This window comes from Lissotriton helveticus, chromosome 1_1 (assembly GCF_964261635.1).
Source record: "Lissotriton helveticus chromosome 1_1, aLisHel1.1, whole genome shotgun sequence".
NCBI classification, from domain to species: domain Eukaryota; kingdom Metazoa; phylum Chordata; class Amphibia; order Caudata; family Salamandridae; genus Lissotriton; species Lissotriton helveticus.
In genome coordinates, this window is record NC_136057.1 from 969,300,425 (window position 1) to 969,322,703 (window position 22,279).

The window sequence follows — 22,279 nt, forward strand, 5'->3', positions numbered from 1 at the left end:
TAGAGGGGTATATGTTATCTTGAGGTACATTTGGAACGTCTGGTGTATTATAGTTGTCCCATGGGTCTGGCGAGGCTGGGGGATAATATGGCTCCTCTGGGTTAGCCCCTGTTTCTGATATGCCGTCCCCATTATCATCATGTGTGCTAGATGGTGTAGGGGAGCGAGGTGGTGAAATATGGGGGGAGGGATTGGGTGCAGGACACGGGGAAGGCACATGCATGGTTGAGCTAGCAATGTCCTTCTTCTTCTTTGGAGCCGGAGCTGGTGCGAATGTATGTCATTACTACGCATGCTTTTACAACGCATGCCTTTACCACGCAACTTTTACAACGCAAGTCGTTACAACGACTTGCGTTGGGGGGCACTGGTTAGTGAATAGTTTAATTTACTATTCCAACTCCAGTCCCCGTGGATAGTAGGGAAGGTTTTGGATAGTAAATTAAACTATTCCCTATCCTACAGCGCCCCCAGCGCAAGTCGTTGTAACGACTTGCGTTGTAAAAGTTGCGTGGTAAAAGTAGTGCTTCGTAAAAGTTGCGTTGTAAACGCTGTCCCCCGCTGGTGCTGGTGCCTCTGATGGTCGTTTCTTTGATAACGTCAATCGACCAGTCTTGGGATCTTTTATGAGAGTCTTTTGCCTTGGGTCTGGAGTAAACAAGTCTCTTTCAGGAGTGTGACCTTTCGGTGTGGAAGATTGTTTTGGCGCCGTAGCAGCTTCTTTCGACCTCTTATCTTTAATGGGGGAAGCCGGGGTCTTTTTCGGTTCCGAAGTCTTTTTCGGTTCCAAGGGTTTTTTCGAGTCCGATACTTTTTCCGGCTCCGATGTGTGCGTCAGCTCCGGTGCTTTCTTGGGGTCGGAAGTTCTGTGTGGCTCCGAAGTTGTTTTGGGTGCCGAGGGAACTGAGTGTTTTGGCGCCGATGGCTTCGGAGCGGTACTAGATAGTTTCTTCGGTGCCGGTGAGAGTGGGCTGGCACAGAGTGGGGGTTGACTCGAGCCCGAGTCGCCCGAAGGCTTTATTGACTTCTTGGACGAGCCCGAAAGGTGGGGCCGTCGAAGTAGTGTCTCGGTGTGCACCCGAGGGCGAGGGTGTGACCGTAGCCTTTTTAGTGTGTGTCGAGGGAGGGTCGGGGTCGACGGTCTTACTTACGACCCGCTGCGCTGGAGTCACGTCCTCGACATCAGAATCTTCTGCCTCTGAGTTGCTGTCGACGTCGTGCTGTTCTGGGACGTCGACGCCTTAATGGAAGATGTTGTCCGGAATCGATGCTGAAGATCGAGCCATTGTTCTTCTGGCTCCCCGGTCCCGGATAGTCTTTTTGGAGCGGAAGGAGGCACAGGCTGAACAGTCCTTGGCCTCGTGCTCTGGAGAGAGGCAGAGGTTACAGACCTCGTGGAGGTCGGTGTGGGGAAACTTCGAACCACATCGAGGACACTTTTTAAATGGCGTCCTTTCCATTAGCTGGAATCGAGGCCTGGTTGGGCCCGAAGGCCGTAATCGACAAGCGGAATCGATGTTCTTGGTCTTGAAGAGTAGTGTCGACTGGAAAACGCTTTCGAGAGTAGTTTCTTGAAGCCGGTGAGGATTGCTCGCCAACGGTAATTTGTTCCAACAAGGAGCGCTGGAACCACATCCGAGCCCGGTGGCGGAAAAAAACAATCTGGGGATGAGCCGAAGCCCATGCGCAGTATCATCCAAAGGAGGAGTCACCTATCTCGTGACTTCCAAAGACTTTCTACAAGAAAAACAAACTGCAAACATCCGGGCCCAACACCAGGTGGCCATCTATGCATAGTGTGCAATCTGCAGCTCATATGCCTCGAACACACTTATTTTAAAATTGCCATAGGAATGTTGCAGTTATCTTCTCTTGCAAAACATTTTGGATAAACATAGGACCTGATTTCGATCATGGTGGATGGTATGCTCTATTTATCATAAACAAAAGGAATCCACAAGGTGGAAGGTGGTTGCTACCACAATGGTGGGGAGCAACCTGGGTTGTTAAAATACCCCTCACACACCAACAGGCCCCTTGGTGTCATGCTTCATCATCGGGGTCTTCGCAAAACCTCTACGGAATGCGGCGTGCTACGACTTCACGGCTACGCAGGAGCACTTTTAGGTGAACTATGTGTTTGGTGTGTGTGGGTAAACAATGTGAGTGGTGAGGTGAAGGTGAAAAAATTAAAAAATACCTGGCACGTGAGTACAGAAAAATTTATTAAGTCTCCGGCTGGTATTATTAAAAGAGTGCTGTGATGGTTGTGGTCTACTGATTAGGGTAACCCAACCATGTCAGTGCGTCGACATGTTTCGGAGTTTGAAGAACTCCTTCTTCAGGACGAGGATATGCACTACTTATCCCCACCTTACTCACATGTGTGTAGATATAAAAGTGTGCTCTACAAAAAAAGATATGGTGAAAATGTACCTATCTATGTTTAAAGTAAGGTCCGTTGCGCCCAATTGGCGATTCAAGACACCTGAAAACAGAAAAGTCAAATCAAAAACAAGAAATTACATGTTTTTTTAAACTTTTTGCTGTGTAAAATACACAGGGGGTAACAAGGAACAAAAGTGAAGGTCCAGGAACCCTGAAAAAAGGAAAAAAACGAAAAAAACGAAAAAACGAATAACACAATAAACAAGACACACAATCAGGCATAATATCTGGTGGGACCACTGAGGGAAAAAGGTCCTCATACAGATGTATTGCTTACTTATGGAAAGAGGTTTACATGGCCTCATGAGCCACAGCGTGTAGGGGGGGTCCGTTCTGCCAGGTAAGGCAACCTGTGAGGTATTCAAGGAAATGGATCAATATGATGTAAACCCTCGTTTTTGTTGAAAGTATTACACACCACATCCACACATTCATTCACACTCACGGTTACTTTCAGGGCTTCCTGACTTCCTCCCTCTTCACGCGGCTCCGACGAGTGAATTATGAGTTACAGGGAGGGTTATTTATAGTCTAGAAAGAATCAATTGGCCGCTAATTGAAGGCGGAACAAGCCCATAAAAGTATAATGCTTGTGGGCTCTTTGTCGCTTCTGCGCGCATCGTGCTCTGGAGAGAGGCAGAGGTTACAGACCTCGTGGAGGTCGGTGTGGGGAAACTTCGAACCACATCGAGGACACTTTTTAAATGGCGTCCTTTCCATTAGCTGGAATCGAGGCCTGGTTGGGCCCGAAGGCCGTAATCGACAAGCGGAATCGATGTTCTTGGTCTTGAAGAGTAGTGTCGACTGGAAAACGCTTTCGAGAGTAGTTTCTTGAAGCCGGTGAGGATTGCTCGCCAACGGTAATTTGTTCCAACAAGGAGCGCTGGAACCACATCCGAGCCCGGTGGCGGAAAAAAACAATCTGGGGATGAGCCGAAGCCCATGCGCAGTATCATCCAAAGGAGGAGTCACCTATCTCGTGACTTCCAAAGACTTTCTACAAGAAAAACAAACTGCAAACATCCGGGCCCAACACCAGGTGGCCATCTATGCATAGTGTGCAATCTGCAGCTCATATGCCTCGAACACACTTATTTTAAAATTGCCATAGGAATGTTGCAGTTATCTTCTCTTGCAAAACATTTTGGATAAACATAGGACCTGATTTCGATCATGGTGGATGGTATGCTCTGTCACAAACGTGACATATATCCTGTCTGCCATATTACAAGTGTCATAGGATATAATGCACTTGTAATACGGAGGACAGGAAATCCATCATGTTTATGATGGAGTATCCTATTTACCAAGATCTAAATCAGGCTCACAGTCTTTCCCCTTTTCCAGCCTTTTGTAGAAACACATACCATTTTACGTTCACAGCAATGAGGTTTTAGAGCCAGGCATTGCACCGCAATGGTAATTGCCTCTATGCTAGATGATTGTAGACACAAAGAAAGGCAGGGGTGAGGCACCTATATTTGTCCTTTTAGATCTGGTTTTGACCACTGATCATGCTCTACTGGTATCCTGTGTGGAGGAACTGGTCAGTGATCACCAATCACTAAAGTGGTTCACATCATTCAAAATCAATGTCACACTGTCCTCTTTTGAATCAGCAGAGGCAGTCTGTAACATGGGAACAACAATCCATGTGAAACTTAACATAAATTCCAAATTAACAAAGGTAGCCGCAAAATGTTTCTGGTACCTTAAATTATTAAACTAAACCTGCTGCTTTTTAATCATATGGACTTCTATACACCTGTTGTGAATTTCTTCACATGTGCACTGTTGGCCTATGGCACCAGTTTTTCTCAGTGATGGCAGTAAGAGAAGGGAATAATCTTCCTGACAACTTATGTAGCTTTTAAGACCGATTACATTTCTGTAAACCTTTAAAGACATATCTGTATAATTAACATTTTAATTCTGTTACATTTCAAGTTTTTAAGCCTTAGAGTTTTTGTGTAAGTGTGCTTTACAAGTAAAGACAATGCAATACAATTGAGAGATTCACTAATCCCCGTCATTAGAAGCACTATAAATCAAGTAGTTAAGTTGGGCAACCAATATAATTATTTCTAAGAAAGGATAACTTCAACAAATGTAAGAGCACCATTTTCCTTACAGTACCTAATCCAGAATGGATGCTGGACTGTCAAAAAAGCCTCAGTCACTAGAGTTGCCCCTGCCCTTATGACCTCAAGTGTGTCAGCTGAGAACCAGTCCCAGATTTCCAGTTCAGCTAGAAGTGTATACCTATCATCATCCTCCACTAAGACCAAACAGAGGGACTAGAAATCATCCACTAAAGTTTGAGAGGCTGTGATTGAGAAATACCTGCCCCACTGCATGTACTAAGGCAGTAACCTCCTTTCTTGTCAACAGAACAAAAAGTGTCACAACCTCCTAAGTCACAGGAAGACAGGCTCATGCACAGTTCTACTTTTGCCATTTGTTATCCAGTCACATCTCCATCTTCCCTAGAAGCATTCACTGTCCCAATACATACTCTCTCAGCTAGTAGGGGAATCCTCCCTGAGATGGCTGGACTGTTATAGTGGAAAATACAAAATTAAAAGTAAACAAGCATTGAAATAGCCAATAGGCCTCGCCTTTGGGACCTTTTAAGTGTTTAGCTATGCAGCACATTATCCCATGAGCTGTGCCACCAGGTATTGTAGAGCTATACAACTGATGCATACTGTGTACCCTTTGTAAGCAGTATCCATATGCAAATGGTCTGATTTAGCACTGTGCCATAAAAGAAAAGAAAATTATGAATGCGTTTGACAATATTACAATGCCCAATCCGTTTTCAGCCCTTCCCCCAAACACCTCATGACACCAACAAAAGACTGAATGAAGAAAGGCGACACTGGCAAGGTCCAGCAATATTACCCACCGCCGGTCCCCTCACAAGCATCCATGGAAAGTTAATAAATAGTCCACTGGCGTTCCGTTTATTAAAATGGAAGAATCCCTGAGTCCTTATTGTTTTTGTTTTTGTTGGTGTTTAGGAGCATTTGTTTGATCTCCACACCATCCATCCACTGCTCTGTAGCTTTGGATTCTGCGGTCTTCATTTCATTTGGAGCAAACTTCCAGACTTATAAGGGAGCAAAGTTCCTTAGGCCTATGAAGAGCATGGTGAGACCACTAAAGGACTGTTTCCTGCTGCGTTTGTGTTCAGCTGGCCACAAGAAAACAAAGCCAAATCACACTGCGATTGTGGCAAACGCTTGGGAGTCCTACTGTGCACTATATAATGGCGCCACAATGCTGCACTAATAGCAGTATGGGCGATTTACAGGTGCTAATTAATCATAACATATCCTTAAATTACTCCTCACTCACATTGCATGTATGTCAAAGACAGTGTAAGTGCCTGTAACAAGTTGCACTTCTCACAAAAGAGAACACAAATACCGAAGATTCCCTCCCACCTTCCATCTCCAATGATTGCTTTTGTTTATCCGCCTTTAGCGCTATTTTTAGAGAATGGAAGTGATAATAATGTGTGTATTAGAAGAATCAAGGGGTTTAGGAGGAAACCACACTAGTGAGCCGCCGCGCCACACTGTGTTTGGGAGGAACTCCAAGCTAGTTTCCATCTGTCCAGTTGGTACAGTCCCACAGATACGACAAGATGTATATTCACCCGTCAAAACTGGCGCTCAAGTGTAGCACACTAGTGAGTATTGGTAAAAGGTTTGAGTGATGAAGTGTTCGTGGCAGGCTGTAAATACTGAGGGAGTAGTTTAGGTGGAATGTACGTAGAAGAAATAAGGAGGTGGGGGGTGATTGTGGCTGCTGCAAATATTAATTTGAGATTCTTTAAGAGAGTATAAAGACAATTGCGCTGAACTTATGTTTCGGGATAAAACCTGCATGTTGAATATGATGGGGCATGCCAGGGCATTTATTACAGAAGCAGGTGGTGTTGGTGAGGCCCAGTTGAACAGCTGATAGTGCGGGCAGACGGGTTGTAGGAAGGGTGGTTGTTCAAGTGTTTACAGGAGGTCTAAATGCAAGGGTAATTATGGAGTGAGGTTGTTTTTCCTATATGAAGGAAGATGTGGGTGGGGCAGAGGGTTAAAAAAATGAGCTCCGAACCAATGCAACAGCAGCAAGGTATTTCCGAGTGGAGAAAATAGACCACATAGGAGGCTGGGTGCCATCAAATGGCGGTAAAGAATTCACAGAGGTGAGGGAAAGTATTTTGTGAGTGCGAGAACGTAGAGACGGGTGTGGATGGTTTTGGAAGACGGGGCAGCACATTGTGCATTGCCTGTTGCTGTGAGTGGGAGGATAATCGTCTCTGCTGCAGCAAGAAAGTGTAGGGACTGGGCAGGGGGACAGATTTAGGTGGTGAGCGGGCACAGGAGTAGCTGAAGCTGAACACCTATCCTTGCAGAGGAGGGAAGGTGGCACTGGGAGGGCAGAAGGCACAAGGCAAGAGAAGCGTTGTCGCCGAGTTTGGGAAAGAAGCGCCGGACTCCGGAACTCCTCACTCATGGAAGGTGGTGGGGGAGGAACGGGCTTGATAGTATACAGAAGGTGGTGGGGAGGGCACCGCCCCCTTCCTTGGCACCCCCTGCCACCCCCACCCCCTCCTAGTTTTCGTGTGCCAGAAACGCAATGTCAGTTAAATCAGACAGCAACCATTATTTTGATTCAGAACTGCCTTTTTAGGGGGGGATGACAAAGCTGTTCACAGTGGAATTTGTTGGTCTGTCTACAGCCTGATTAGAAGGCTGCTTTGTTCCTGAACCTCAATCTACGGTATTTATTCACTGTGCTGTGTGCAGTGCATGCAGAAAACAGTTCAAAAAGTGGACAAACTAAGGCACAAAGCCGCCATGTTAACTACGTAAATATATGACCAGGTGGCTTTAATTAAGACAGTGCCCGCTTTGCGGGCATCCATGCAGTGGGGGAAGGACTGCAGGTTGGGAGCACATTTAAAAGTGAAAGCGCATCGCTCCGGTTAAAACAACAAAGCCACACGAAGGGCATAGATGGGGGAGTTAGGGGGAACAAAGGAGGAGTGTAATATATGTAAATGATTTAAACAAGATGCATGCCGCATTAAATTCTCGTGTCCCTAGTACTAGGGTTAAATAAATTTAAAAAGCGGAAACAGTAAGGCGTAAAATTGACTAGAAACACTAGCAATAGACAGACAGTAAAAACACAGAAGTGGATGCCTGCTTGTGCCCCAGGGGAACTGCAGGACAGCTGATCAGAACAAAAACACAGAAGTGGATGCCTGCTTGTGCCAGGGGGAACTGCAATAAAAAAAAAAGCAAAGCACACGCAAAGCGGCATTTTCGTTGCTATGGCAACAAATGGCGTGGGACTGTCCACAGTCCCTACGGACACGTGCATGCTGTCTGCTATGGACAAATTGCAAGAGCAGCTATATTGGTCAATGCAGGGGCGTGCATGCAAAGCCCTCAGCAGAATCTATTACAAAAGGTTCTCGCAATAGTGAGAGCAGGGCATGCGCAGCTCGCCAGGCGAGACCTAAAAATCACCAGTCTCCACAAGGCCATCTGTGGGTTTGACTGGAAAGTGACAAAAATATGAATAGTTGAATGGTGAGTCTTACTGAGCTACATTTGAAGGGGGGGTTTTCATTTAAAGCCTATCAGACAGTTTGTCCGAGGACAGAAGACATCCCAGGAGTAAGTGCTATGATGAAGACACAGGAGAGGTGATAATGCGTATGTGAAAATGCCTTAAAGAGAAAAGTCTGATCAGCTAATTAAAACATGTGTACATTAAAGGTATCCACTGAAAATATATGTGGCATTCAGCCCCACAATAAAATGAACATTTTTACTATAGGATTTAAAATATTTTAAATTGTCAGTAGCAAGTCCATGTCAATTTAGCAAAGTCTACAAAAATTGGAAAAACAATGCAATAAAAGTGCAAATATTTATTTTTTATCTTACCCCTGCAAAGGTCAGAAGGTTTTCTAAGGACTTAGTCATAATTAGGTGTTTTTTTGCACGAGTCACTGCTACATAGAGCAAATTCCATTCATCTTCTGGTACAGATTCTAAACAAATACATTAAAAACAAAAGAAAGTGAAAAATCAATATATAGGTAGTGATCTGATCCAAAACAAAACTTTGGAATATTTACAGAGAGGACTCTCCACCAAATGTGCATTGGTTAAAAAAGCCCAGATGCATTAAGTCCTCTTAGAACAGTAAATAAGCAGCTTGTGAATATTGCTGGAATTAGCACACACACAACCACTGATGGGACATCCACAATGATTGTATGTACTACTAATTTGTTCTTTTCAAATGAAATGCCTTTGTTCCACCCCAGAAGTGAAGAACGGAGCCACACATAAGCACCAACTTTGCGCACAGTCATATTTTATCATCGTTCTGTCTGTACCCTCAGGCATGGGGTTTAAAATACAAATCAGAGTACCAGAGTGCATATCTCTAGTTTGTGACTTTTGTTTAGATGGGTATGGGTACCATTCCACAGAATTGGAGGTGGGATGGTACTGGGGAATTTGCAGTTAGATAAGGTATCCACCAGAAAGAGCGTTATCAAAGGTAAAAAACGTGTTCTTCTGATGGATATTTCTATCCGCAGATTCTATGACACGACCAGAGGTGAGGATTACGCAGTACTTTCATCACTTTATTAACAGCAGCCATTTAGAGAAACAACCAAAAGACTTAATTTCCCACAACCCTTGGAGAATATGTTCAACTTTGACAATGTCCAATCTGCTGAAACCAGGATGTCTCCATAGTCCCTCGTTGTTGTTGCCGCCTCCTCTTTCTTCTCTGCTCCAGCAGCCAAGTTAAGTGCCTCCGACCTTTTGGCCCATTTTTCTTGGTTAGCGTCTTTATGTTCAGTACTTGACAGTATTTGGTATGTATTTATATGCTGTAGCTTGTTACATTAGTGCAAGGCCGCATAAACACTTGTCGCTCTTCAGCAGCTGCTGTTATTCACACTAGAGCGATGCGGCACCTAGGACCATTGCGACATGGACTGCCGACCACCAGAGGGAGCTGCGCCATCATGCCCCTTGTGCGTCTCACTAGCCTGTGCCGGTGCGCAGTGTCAGTTACAAGGAATATAGCGCTGTAGGCCGGGTGCTCAGCTTCTGTGTTCTCTTCATCCAATAGGCCTGGAGCATTACACCCCTAATAACGGTCTGGATTTCCTCCGCGCTTAGCGCATCAAGATACCAATTGTAAAAGGACACCAGCCAGGCAAATCCAATTACCCCATAGATTGCAAGGAGTGTGTGGTGTTCTGCAAGGCTCCCTACTATGTAATTGGCCCTCTGGGCTTCATTCTTGAGCTGGGATATCCCCAACTTTTATAAAACCTCTAATACTAGCTAGGAATTCCAGCATTCACACACTTGCCTGCTTTTCTCTACTTTTTTTTAATGCCACAATGGGAACCCACTGAGTCATAATGAGTGAGGTTGAGGAGACATACGTGGAGGAGGATAACATGACCTACCATTGCTACCTTCTTGCGAAAGTATATGCGTGACCCCAAGAAGAGGATTGATTGATCCTGGCGGGCTTACATGACAAGCTCTCAAATATTTCATGCCCCTTGACCCACATTCCCCATATGGTGGAAGACGCCAAGGTGTCTGGGACTCTGATTTGCCCATGAGTTCTTGCCAGCTGAGCACAGCAAGCAGTTATCTTCCTGGGGAAAGCTAACTGCATCATCTCCACAGAGGCGTTTTTCGCTCCTCATTAAGATCGACCCTAATCTGAGGGACCTCGCCCCATGCGAGGAAGGGCACATTGCTCAAGGAGGGCTGTTTAGCAACCTGTTTATTATGGAGCTGGGCAAGTTTGTGAAAACCTTCAACTCAATGGACAAAGCCCAGGCGTCCATAAAGAGCATCTTTACGCCACAGGTTCTTACTGGGGGCTGGTTGATGCAGGAGACATTCGGCTGGCTGCGCACAACATCCAGCCTCCGGCAGACGATACAGCAATATCAGAGGACAATACCAGGATGCCTCCAAAATTCGGAAACATTTATCCCACCAGAGGTCACCATCATCACCTGGGCTCATGAGGCGGACACAGTGGTGGGGGTAATCAAAGAACCAATCAAGGTGTGTGTTTATCTTTTACCTCTACAGCATCTGGGAGACAGCGGGATGGGGCAAGCTCCAGAGTTTCTTATTTAATTCTGAGGCCTTTACCTCAGATGTCTGGGTCCTTCAAACAGTACGCGACTTCCACACAGAGTTACTACTCCCCCTTCCAAGAGACTCCCCCTATCTCTTTGGTCTTTTCCACCACGCACTTGTGGATATAGAGGTAGGGGCGATACTGTGGACTGTTATGTGCCTGGGTTAGGCCCCAGTAACGAAGCTGTACATTTTCTTACATTGACCTAATTTGCACAATAACATTGCTGCTGTGATCTCTTGCACATATTTGCGCGCTTGACAATGTTGGATTAGTTTGTCTGAAACTACTTCTGTTTACACATCTAACTTTGCATATCATTATCACGTTGCCTTGAACACCATGTACAAGGCCCCTTTACGCACAATGTACAAATGTCATTCTATCTTCATCCACAGGGCGACCTACATATCCATAACATTGCTAATCTATACGTACATCACAAGGATGCTTTCTATTATAAATAATGAACATCCTGTAAGAAAGTGGATCTGTATATACTGGACCAAAGTAAGGAACAGTGTGCACAGAGGCCACAGTCCCCAGAGGTATGGCAGATGCTAAAGTTAGATATAACCTTACTCTCCAAAGTGGTAGCTTGGTTGAGTAGTAAGGTAGTATCAGAGGACAGTGTAAAGCATTTGTTGTACACACTCAGTCAGCACATGGTCTCACACACTCAAGAACTGAACTCTAGGCCAATTGTTTTGTATACAAAAATATATAGTTTTATTATAGAACCACAGTAGGTATCATAAATACTTTCTCAGAATGAGATGTTGCAATTGAATACTTTCAAATAGCAATAGACTTTTAAATACAATTGTTGCAATAGGCAACACAAGTTAAACACAAAATAACATTGAGCTCAATGGGAAGTTTTAAGTAAATGCAATAAAATCACTTTACGAATGTTTTTCTTACTCAGGGCTGGATCCTGGATTCAGCCCTGGTGCACTTCCTGTAAACAGTTTAAAGAAATCGTTTTTGTTACACAGGCGATTTTTAAGGAATATTTGTACGTTTTGAAAATCGACACTTAGAAGAAATTCTGGCACAAACAAGGGAATGAATTCCTACGAAGGAAAATTGGGTTAACAGTAAATCACGGTTATAATTACTTTGAGGGTCAGTGCTGGGCACAAACATCCAGCACTAGGGTCTCTCCTGATAGCAGGGGACTAATTTCGTTTTTGTTGTTCGGACGATTTTTAAGTAATATTTCAATGTTGCAAAACTCGATGCTTAGAAGAAATTCTGAGTGAAACCCAGCCAATGTTACCCTTTAGAGAAAATCAACTTATCGGTTTTTGGGTATGAACTCGGCTGGCAGAGTTAAGGGTCAGGTAAGTACAGTCGTTACACCCTCAGCGGCACTGGGGCAGCCGAGTGCAGAGTGGGTAGGCCCAATGTTATCCTATGGAGAATAGGGGGCCTTTGGTTGGTGGCTGCTAGCAGGCAGACTACGCGGCTGTGGGAGCTGACCTCCTGGTCACTTACACAGGGCAAGTGGGGAAGTAAAATAGGATAGTTGCTGCACTTCCAGTGGCAGTTGGGGGGCTGCGTGCAGGGTGCTTTCGGGCCGTCGGGCGCCCAATCTGTTTCACTGGGAAAGCTAGAAGTTGAACAAAGGCTGCAGGTTCGGGGACGGAGATTCTTCAGTGTGACCACCACTTCGAGAGGTAAGTTGGGAAGCTGGAGGTTAGGTAGCCACCCAAGAGTTGGACACAAGGGGCTGTGGGGTGCCAGTTGCACGGGTGTCTTTGGGTGTCGGGAAATCTTACCCTCAGCTGGTCGCAGTGGGAGGGGTCCCTTGTTGTGAGGCTGCAGGCATCATCAGGAGCGTCGATGAGGCTCCTTGGATGCTGGATTCTGGGTTACAGTCGCCGGGGGGACGTCCTCGTGGTCTTTGTCCACTTAGGCACGGGCCGGGCTCGGCGGGTGCAGAGTGTGCTGGATTCGCGGTTTCTTGCTGGCACCAGGGGTTTTTGCTGTTTGAGCAGAACCACTGCTCGTGGGAGTCCTAGTCTTTAGCTGAACAAGGCAGTCAGGTACTCCGATGTTTTCGAAGTTGCGGACTACTGGAGACGCCGGGATTTAACAGGAGCAGGTTCAAAGATCAACAGGCTGATGAGCAAGGCAGTCAGGTCCTCCGATGTTTTCGAGGTTGCTGATCACAAGAGATGCTGGGATTTAGCAGGAGCAGGTTCAAGGATCTACAGGCGGTAGGGCTGGGGCCAAGTCAGTTGGTGTCATTCTCTTGTTAGCAGCTGCACGGCAGGTCTTCTTTCTTCTTGTTTCAAAATTGGGATCTAAGGAAGGAAGGTTCAGGGTGCCAATAAAAACTACATTTAGGGGTGTTACAGATAGGGCAAGGGCAGGGACCAATGGGTCCCTGTCCTGGGGTGAGTACACCCCTATCCTGCCACTCTCCAGGATGGGTAGGGCTCCCCATCCTTAAGATGGTGGCAGCCCAGAGTTGTGCTTCACCTTGCCTCCCTCACCTGAGGGGTGGGGTTGGCAGAGGCTGGCACACCCCTTTCTCTCACTTAGGTTTTTCCATCGTTCTTCCCGCTGATGGGACAGTGTGTCCTCTTCTTGTTGCCCTCACACACCCCGAAGGATGTCATGCTTCATCATTGGGCTTTGCTCCTCGTCGGGCCGGCTCTGCAATGCCCTACGGGTCCCCCGATGGGTCTCTTTATCGAAGATCTTTTGTTGAAGCAGTATGGGTGTGTGAGGGCAACAAGAAGAGGACACACTGTTCCCCACAGCTAGAGTAGCACACGACGAGAGTACCTCTTACTTCTATTTCTTTCTTTCTCTACTAAGGAACAGTGACTCCCTTTTGGTATAAGTTTAGTTTCTGGAGCACGAGTCACTGGGCCTCTTAACTTGCTTCTAGAGTCACCCCTCCTCTTGATAAATAGGATTAGCTAGCATGGCGGATCAGCCGAGGGACCTACCCTTTACTCTCTTCTTCTAAACAAACTATCTCACCTAACTCTACCATGACAGAACAGATAGGTTTAAGCTTTGATGATGATATAGTGTCTGATATCCTGAGGACACCAAGCCCTTTAGGAACAGATGGCTCAGCCTCAACTAGTACCCCGGAAAGGCGACTGGCACAACGTAGCCGCCCTAAAAAAACAACAGGTGAAAATAGCGATGCATGGAGCAATTATGACCGAATGCCTGCGGGCCAGCACAGCTCCTAATGGTCTCATTGTGATGGAAGCACCACGAATATTCCTAAAGGACATAATATTCAGGAAGGACAGAAGCCAAATAGCTTGGCGATGCACACGCGATTGGCTCGTGCTTATAATTAGCACAGCCAAACGCCTATCAGAAGCCCTAATAATAAAAATAACCACTGCAGCGAATGCACTGAAAACTACCATTAGCATATCTGCCTGGAAGACACGCTTGGCTGAGATAAATACCGAAATTAATGACCACAAAGAATACCTCCTGCAGAAGAAAATTACTAAACTGCAAAAGGATATCAAACATTTTGCAAGGGAGAAAATATACCCCTACACAAAGGAGGACTACATGACAAACAACGACACCTCATGCGACGATAAATCAACGTCCTCTAAAAGATCTAGCAGCAATGGAAGTTGGAAGAACAACCAAGGAGGTCCAGGATTACTACCAACTCCCCCAATGTTCAATTATCCAATGCCAGGCTATCCAAGAGCACCACCACCATGGTATCCGAGCTACCATGGACCACCACCGCCTCACCAATTCTATCAACAACAACCACAATGCCCTCCTTTTTGGAACAGAGACAGCGGGAGAGGCAGGTGAAAAAACGAGCAAAGACAAGTGCAGTGGACAGAGGACGAGGATCAACGCAGGACACGGAGTCAATCGAAGAAAAACTAGGGGTGAACCTATCTACAAGGACTCTAACGACAACAGAAGAATCCGTCCTACAGGGAGGACTAGATTTTGTCCCAACACCGAAGGAAGATCACTTTAGACTCACCGGTGAACTACACGCTTTCTTCCAAAAGCTACGTTTGAAATAATTTTTCCAAACACAAGATACCGATAGGAGGGACACGGATACAACAGATACAGGCCTAGGCAACCCTTCCAGATTCACGCCCACCACTGCAATGACTGCTACTGACCTACGCAAAAGCGGCCTTACAAGATATTAACCATCTACAACCCAAAAGAGTATATAACAATTTACCAACAAGCGAAAGGAAAGCCCTACAAGATCTTAATGATGATCTGAGGATCCCTATAAAACCTGCAGAGAAAGGCGGAGCCTTCGTTATCCTTAACACCAACGACTACAACAACGAATGTCAGAGACAACTAGCTGACACAAAATACTATCATAAAATAAACACAGACCCCACGGATTGAGAAGAATCAACACCTCAGTGGCACTATCAAATGGTTGGATCACCAAGAACGAAGCAGATTACTTAGTTAACACAAAACCAACAATGCCATATTTCTACATCCTGCCAAAGATCCACAAAAATATCACACCAATAGTGTCAGGTATCAATTCTATCCTCGAGCCACTGAGCTAATATTGCAATCATTTTCTACGGCCACTAGTTCAAGCAACACCGTCATACCTCAATGACACCAAGGAGATCATCAATCTCCTTGAAAACATCAGAGTCTGGAGAAATCACATTACTGGTAATACTCTATGTGGAAGCATTATATACAAACATTCCACAAGAAGCCACATTGAGAGTGATTGAAGAAACCCTGAGAAACAGTGATTCCTCCGCACAACAACCCATCAACTTCATTATGGAATGCGCTGAACTCGCTATGAAGAACAACTTCTTCAAGTTCAAAGACCAACACTACCAACAAACCCACAGAACTTGTATGGGCAGCACATTTGCGCCAAGCTTAGCATGCCTGTACATGGCCCATTTTGAGGCCCAACACATCCTTCCCGAAACCAACTCCTTCAAAACAGAAATAAAAGAGTGGAAAAGGTACATAGATGATGTCCTTAAGCTATGGTCAGGGACCGAGGATCGGTGTAAAGAATTCCATTCCTGGGTCATCCAACAGGACCCCTTCCTCAAATTTACACTATCCACCTTAAGGGAAGAAATACCATTCCTGGACCTACTAATTCTCTTCAAAGATGGAAGACTCTCAACTAAGACATACAAGAAGCCCACGGATCGCAACAGCTTACTGCCTTACGACAGCCATCACACCTAAGCGTTGAGACAAAATCTCCCTTTTGGCCAATTCCTCCGGCTGGGGAGAAACTGCAGTACCACCCAGGACTGCGAAATACAGGCAGCAGCAAGAATCTGGAAAGAAGAAACTACCCACAACAAATCATAAAATCAGCAAAGAAGCGCGCACAAAACAACCACCGAGGAGCGCTCTAAGAAACACAAGAAAAGCGCAAAAATGAAACAATCACATGTGTAACAACTTACACCCCTCAATCCAACCAGGTCAAAAAGATCTTATTAAAACATTGGAACATCCTGAACACAGGCGAAATGCAACTGGAACGCCCAAGATTCTCATTCAGGCGCACACAGAACATAACGAATAGTTTTCTTACCTGTCGGTGTAGTTTTGCAGCTTGAAGATCTTTCTGGATTCACTATGCTGTGCATTATTCCGCGGTCTTGTGGTTGGGTCCGGATTCGTAGTCTTTTCTTTTTTTTTTTTTTTTCTTAGCCCAGGTGGGCGTCGGCGTCACACCCCCTTGGGTGTATTTCCGGTGACGTCGGCATGCTTCCTGCGGAAGCTCCCACTCTTGGGCGCCATCTTCGGGTTCTTTTTTTCCGTGTTTCTTTCGTTTCCGAAGTAATGGCAATGTTCTACTTAGTTTGTATTTACCGCTTTGTACTTTCAAAGTCCTTTCTTTAGTTAACCACCTCTTCTCTCTCCAGCCTCATCTTTCTGGCGGAGGTGGGTGGGTTCGCTAGTGAATCCAGAAAGATCTTCAAGCTGCAAAACTACACCGACAGGTAAGAAAACTATTCGTTTTGCAGCGTGAATCTTTCTGGATTCACTATGCTGTGCATAGATTTTGTAGCGGTATCTCATCTCTGTGGCGGCTGGGTGGAAGATGAGCGTTGGGTGTTGAATATGTGCTGTAGCACCTTCTGTCCCACTTGAGCTTCCTTGTTCATTTGTATGTCCACACAGTAGTGCTTCGTGAACGTGTGCACCAAAGCCCATGTTGCCGCCAGGCATATGTCCTCTATGGGTGTGTTAGCCAGGAAGGCTATTGTAGCGCCCTTCTTCCTGGTGGAGTGGGCACGTGTCCCCTCTGCCAGTTCTTGTCCTGCATGCTTGTGGCAGAGTTGAATTGTCTGTGCGATCCATCGTGCAATGGTCTTTTTGGTTACTGCTTTCCCCATGAAGCTGTTTGCGAATGACACAAAAAACTGTTTTGTTTTCCTGTGTCCCTTTGTCCTTTCAATGTAGTGCATGACTGCCCTTCTAACGTCCAGGGTGTGCAGAGCTCGCTCTGCGCTAGTTGTTGGTTTTTGGAAAAAACTCGGTATCTGTATAGACTGGTTCATGTGAAATTTGGATACCACCTTCGGCATGAAGTGTGGGTCAGTCCTCATCACAACTCTATCGTTGTGTATTTGTATGTAGGGTTCTTGTAGCGTCAGCGCTTGAAGCTCGCTTACTCTGCGTAAGGACGTTATTGCAACCAGGAAGGCTGTTTTCATAGTTAGCATCTTTAGGGAGACCTTGTGAAGTGGTTCAAAAAGGGCTCTTTCATGAGTTCAATTAGGACTGTGTTCAAGTTCCATGCAGGTGGCGGCACCCGCTTGGGTGGTGCGATCCTTTTCGCTCCTTCTAGGAATCTCTTCACCACTTGTGATGTGAAGAAGCTCCTGCACGTTTCTCCCCTTGTGTAGGCGACTATCGCTGCCAAGTGAACTCTTAAGGAGGATGAGCTAAGGTTCTTCTCCAGCAAGTGCGTCAGGTACCTTAGCACTGTGGAGTCCCTCTTCATTTTATTGTGGAGTCTTTCCTGTCTGCACCATATTGTGAATCTTTTCCATTTCGCAACGTAGCACTTTCGAGTGCTGGGCCTTCGTGCCTCCCGAAGTACCCTCAGGGTGCTTTCTGGTAGTCTCAAATGTGTGATACTCTATGTCCTCAGGAGCCACGCCAGTAGGCTCATGCTCTCCGGCTCTGGATGTAGTACCTCTCCGTTCTGCATGGAGAGTAGGTCTTTCCTCCTGCTGAATCTGTGGGGTGCACACTGTGTCATCTCCATGATCTGCGAGTACCATGTCTGCCTCGCCCACTGTGGTGCGACCAGTATCAGTGTCATGTTGCTCGCTCTGCACTTGCTCAGCACTCTGTGCATCAGTGGTATCGGGGGAAAGGCGTAATGAATATGCTACTTACCAGTATGCATCTGTTCTTGGCATGTAGGGCTGCTAACATTCATATCTTAGCATTAGATCGCCGCCTAGTGTTGGGCTCGGATGATTGCACATTGTTGTCCTGGAAGAGTCTTCGAAGTATCCTGAGATAGGTGGCTCCTCCCCTGGACTACAGTGCGCATGGGCATCGGCTCCATCCCCAGATTGTTTTTCGCCATTGTGGCAGAAGATGGAGTGAAAAGTGTAAAGGATGTCCATGCTAATGAATAAATACAATAGTATATCTGCAGCTGCGACAGGCACCGGGGAGGAGGGCGGGCGATATGAATGTTAGCAGCCCTACATGCCAAGAACAGATGCATACTGGTAAGTAGCATATTCAGTTCGAGGCATGTGGGCTGCTAAATTCATATCTTAGCATAGAATACATAGCAGTCCCTCCATCAGCGGCGGTTGCCCGTGCCAGCTGCAGAAACCTGAAAAAGTGTCTTCAGAACAGCCTGTCCTACAGCAGCTTGCTGCTTGGAATGCACATCAACACAGTAGTGTTTAGTAAAGGTGTGTGGTGTAACCCACGTGGCTGCTCTGCAAATATCCTCTAAAGGAATGTTCCCTAGGAAAGCCATGGATGCCCCCAGTTTGCGTGTGGAGTGCGCTCTGGGGGGTATTGTTAAAGTGCGCTTGGCTTTTTGATAACATATCTGGATGCATTTAACAATCCATCTGGCTATCCCTGCTTTGGAAATCGGGTTGCCTTTGTGTTGTGGTGCGAAGGCAACAAAGAGTTGTTTTGTTTTTCTAAAGGGTTGTGTTCTGTCTATGTAGTACATCAACGCCCTCCGTACATCTAAGGTATGGAGCATTCGTTCCGCCACCGTTTGCGGGTTTTGAAAGAATGCTGGTAAGTCAATAGTTTGGTTTAGATGAAACTGTGACACCACCTTCGGAAGGAATTTGGGGTTAGTGCGTAGCACTACCCTATTTGGATGGATTTGAATGAATGGCTCTTGGATTGTGAGCGCCTGCAGCTCACTGACACGCCTCAGAGACGTAATAGCTACAAGGAAAGCTACTTTCCACGTAAGGAACTGGAGTTCACACGAGTGCAGTGGCTCAAATGGCGGTCCCATCAGTCTGGTGAGAACGACATTGAGGTTCCACACCGGAGCTGGCGGTGTTCTTGGGGGAATGACTCGTTTCAGACCTTCAAGGAAGGCTTTAATGGCAGGCACCCTGAAGACAGAGAGGTGCTGCCTGTTCTGGAGATAAGCCGCTATGGCGGATAGATGTATCCGAATGGAAGTGTACGCTAGATTGCACTTGTAAAGATGCAACAGATAGCAGATGATGTTGGGGATAGATGCATCTAGCGGGTTGATGTCATTGGCTGTACAGTAAATGACAAAACGCTTCCACTTTGCAGCATAGCATGCTCTAGTAGTTGGTTTCCTCGCCTCCTTGATGATGTGCATGCACTCCGGAGGTAGGTTAAGGTATCCAAACTCTAGGACTTCAGGAGCCAGATCGCCAGGTTGAGCTGTTGTGGATCTGGATGCTGAATGTCTCCATGGTTCTGCGTCAAAAGACTGGGCGTGAGGCGCAGTCTTTGATGCGGCACCACTGAGAGTTCGAGGAACGTGGTGTACCAAGCCTGGCGCGCCCACGTTGGAGCAACCAGGATGAGAGTCATCTCGTGCTGCCTTAGCTTTCTTGCGACCAGCGGTATTAGAGGGGCTGGCGGAAAAGCGTACGCAAATTTGCCTGACCAGTTCATCCATATCGCATTCCCCTGCGACTGTGGGTGAGGGAACCTGGCGGCAAAGAGTTGGCATTTTGCGTTCTCTTTTGTGGCAAACAGGTCTATCTCCGGATGACCCCACTGCTGGAAGTACGGGTGGAGAACAGATGGGTGTATCTCCCACTCGTGCATTTGATGGCTGTATCTGCTGAGCAGATCCGCCATCTGATTGTCCTTTCCTGGGAGGTGTTCTGCCATGAGGAAAATGTTCCTCTGAATGGCCCACTTCCACATGCTCTGAGCCAGATGAGACAGCTGTGGCGAGTGGGTGCCTCCCTGCTTTTGAATGTAGTACATCGCGGTCATGTTGTCCGTCCGGACTAGCACGACTTTGTTGCACAGATGTACAATGAAGGACTTGAGCGCCATGAAGATTGCCATCAGTTCCAGATAGTTGATGTGCATCTTTTGTTGCTGCGTCGTCCATAGTCCCTGCACTGTGTAAGTGAGCACATGAGCTCCCCATCCCTGGAGAGATGCGTCCGTTGTCAGGACAATCTGCGGCACGGGCTCTTGGAACAGTCGGCCCTTGCAAAGGTTGTGTGGAGTCCACCAATGCAGAGAGTCGTATGCCCGACTGGTAACCAACACTAGGTCTGTCAATTGCCCACGAGCCTGTGTCCACTGATTCGCTAAGCACTCCTGGAGCGGGCGCATATGTAGCCGTGCGTGAGGGACTATGAAGATGCAGGAGGCCATCATGCCTATCAACTGCATGAACACTCTCGCTGGAAGCGAGTGTTGTGGCCTGAACTTTTGGATCAGAGCCTGCATGCTGTCTATCCTGACTTGGTTTGGCTGAGCCATGGCCGTCAGGGTGTTGATCGTTGCACCTAGGAACTGCCGGACATGCGCCGGCTGAAGATGCGATTTTGGGTAGTTCAGGGAGAAACCCAGATCGTGAAGAAGGTGAATTGTAGTCGACATGTCTGCGGCGCACTGTTGCTCTGACTTGGCTTGCACGAGCCAGTCGTCTAGGTAGGGGTAGACATGGATGTTCTGCCTCCTGAGGTGCGCCGCTACTGTCGCCAGACACTTGGTGAACACCCTCGGGGCTGTTGTGACTCCGAAGGGTAGGACTTTGAACTGGTAGTGCCTGCCTTGAATAGTGAACCTGAGGTATTTCCTGTGTGACGGGTGTAGTGGAATGTGGAAATAAGCATCCTTGAGATCTAAGGTTGCTAAGAAGTCTCCCTGGTTTAGCAAGGGAAGAATCTGTTGCAGTGTAAGCATGTGGAAATGTTCTGATAGTATGTACAGGTTGAGGGGACGTAGATCTAGAATGGGCCTGAGAGATCCGTCCTTCTTTGGAATAAGGAAGTACAGGGAATATACCCCCGTGCCTTCCTCCCCCACCGGCACGAGCTCGATTGCTCCCTTTTGCAGCATCACCACTACTTCCTGCTGCAATAAGAGCAAGTGCTCTGCGGACATAGGCCGTTGCCTTGGCGGGATGTTGGGTGGAGTGGACTTCAACTCTAGGCAATAACCATACTGGACTAGTTGTCGCACCCACCTGTCTGTGGTGATGTTTCTCCAGACGGGCAGGAACTGCTGCAGTCTCCCCCCGACAGGTGTTAGGTGGTCGGGGGGCAGTGACAGAGAGTCACTGTTTGCTTGGAGTAGAGGTGCGGGAGCTGTTGTTTCCTCTGCCGCGACCTCTGTTGCTGTTATTCCTGTAACCTCCCTTGTTCTGTTTAGTGAACGAGGATTGTGCCCCACCTTTTGCGAACTGGGATTGTTGACCCATTTGTCCTCTGGTGACTCCACGTGCACCTGAGCGACGAAAATTGCTGCCACGAAACTGTTGTGACTGTAGGGCCCCCATAGACTTAGCAGTTTCTGTGTCTTTCTTTATTTTCTCTAGGGTGGTGTCAACATCCGGACCAAACAGACTATCAGGATTGACTGGCTGATTAAGAATTGTTGTCTGAATATCCGGTTTAAACCCTGAGATGCGGAGCCACGCTTGTCGTCTCAGCATAACGCTAGTGTTGATAGCTCTAGCAGCTGTGTCCGCAGCGTCAAGTGCACACTTGATGGCTGCGTTTGAGATTAGCTTTCCTTCCTCAATAAGCAGTTTGGTGCCCTCTTGGAACTGTGGAGGCAGGTGTTGTACAATCTGTTCTAGGGTGTCGTAGTGCGCCCTATCATAACGCGCCAAGAGCGCCTGTGTATTGGCGATGCGCCAAAAGTTTGATGCCTGTGCAGCTACTCTTTTGCCCCCTGCCTCTAGCACTTTGGATTCCTTATCCGGGGGAGGAGCTTCACCCGTAGTCTGGGAGTTGGCACGTTTCCTGGCATTGGCGACCACAAGAGAGTCCAGTGGCAATTGTCCCCGAATGTATGCGGGGTCTGCAGGTGCAGGTCTGTACTTTTTTTCAATGCGAGGGTTGACCACTCTCGCTCTCGTAGGCTCCTTAAATAT

At 46.9% G+C, this 22,279-nt stretch overlaps 1 protein-coding gene across 2 annotated transcripts in view; it reads right to left on the reverse strand.

Annotated features, from left to right (window-relative positions):
- The window catches only part of FBH1 (F-box DNA helicase 1), a 664,229-nt gene that overhangs the window by 101,741 nt on the left and 540,209 nt on the right, over positions 1 to 22,279 (reverse strand). For both annotated transcript variants that reach the window (XM_078677274.1, XM_078677281.1), the window contains one exon: positions 8,415 to 8,521. In XM_078677274.1, coding sequence (XP_078533400.1) covers positions 8,415 to 8,521 — 107 coding nt within the window. The remainder of the gene's footprint in view (positions 1 to 8,414; positions 8,522 to 22,279) is intronic.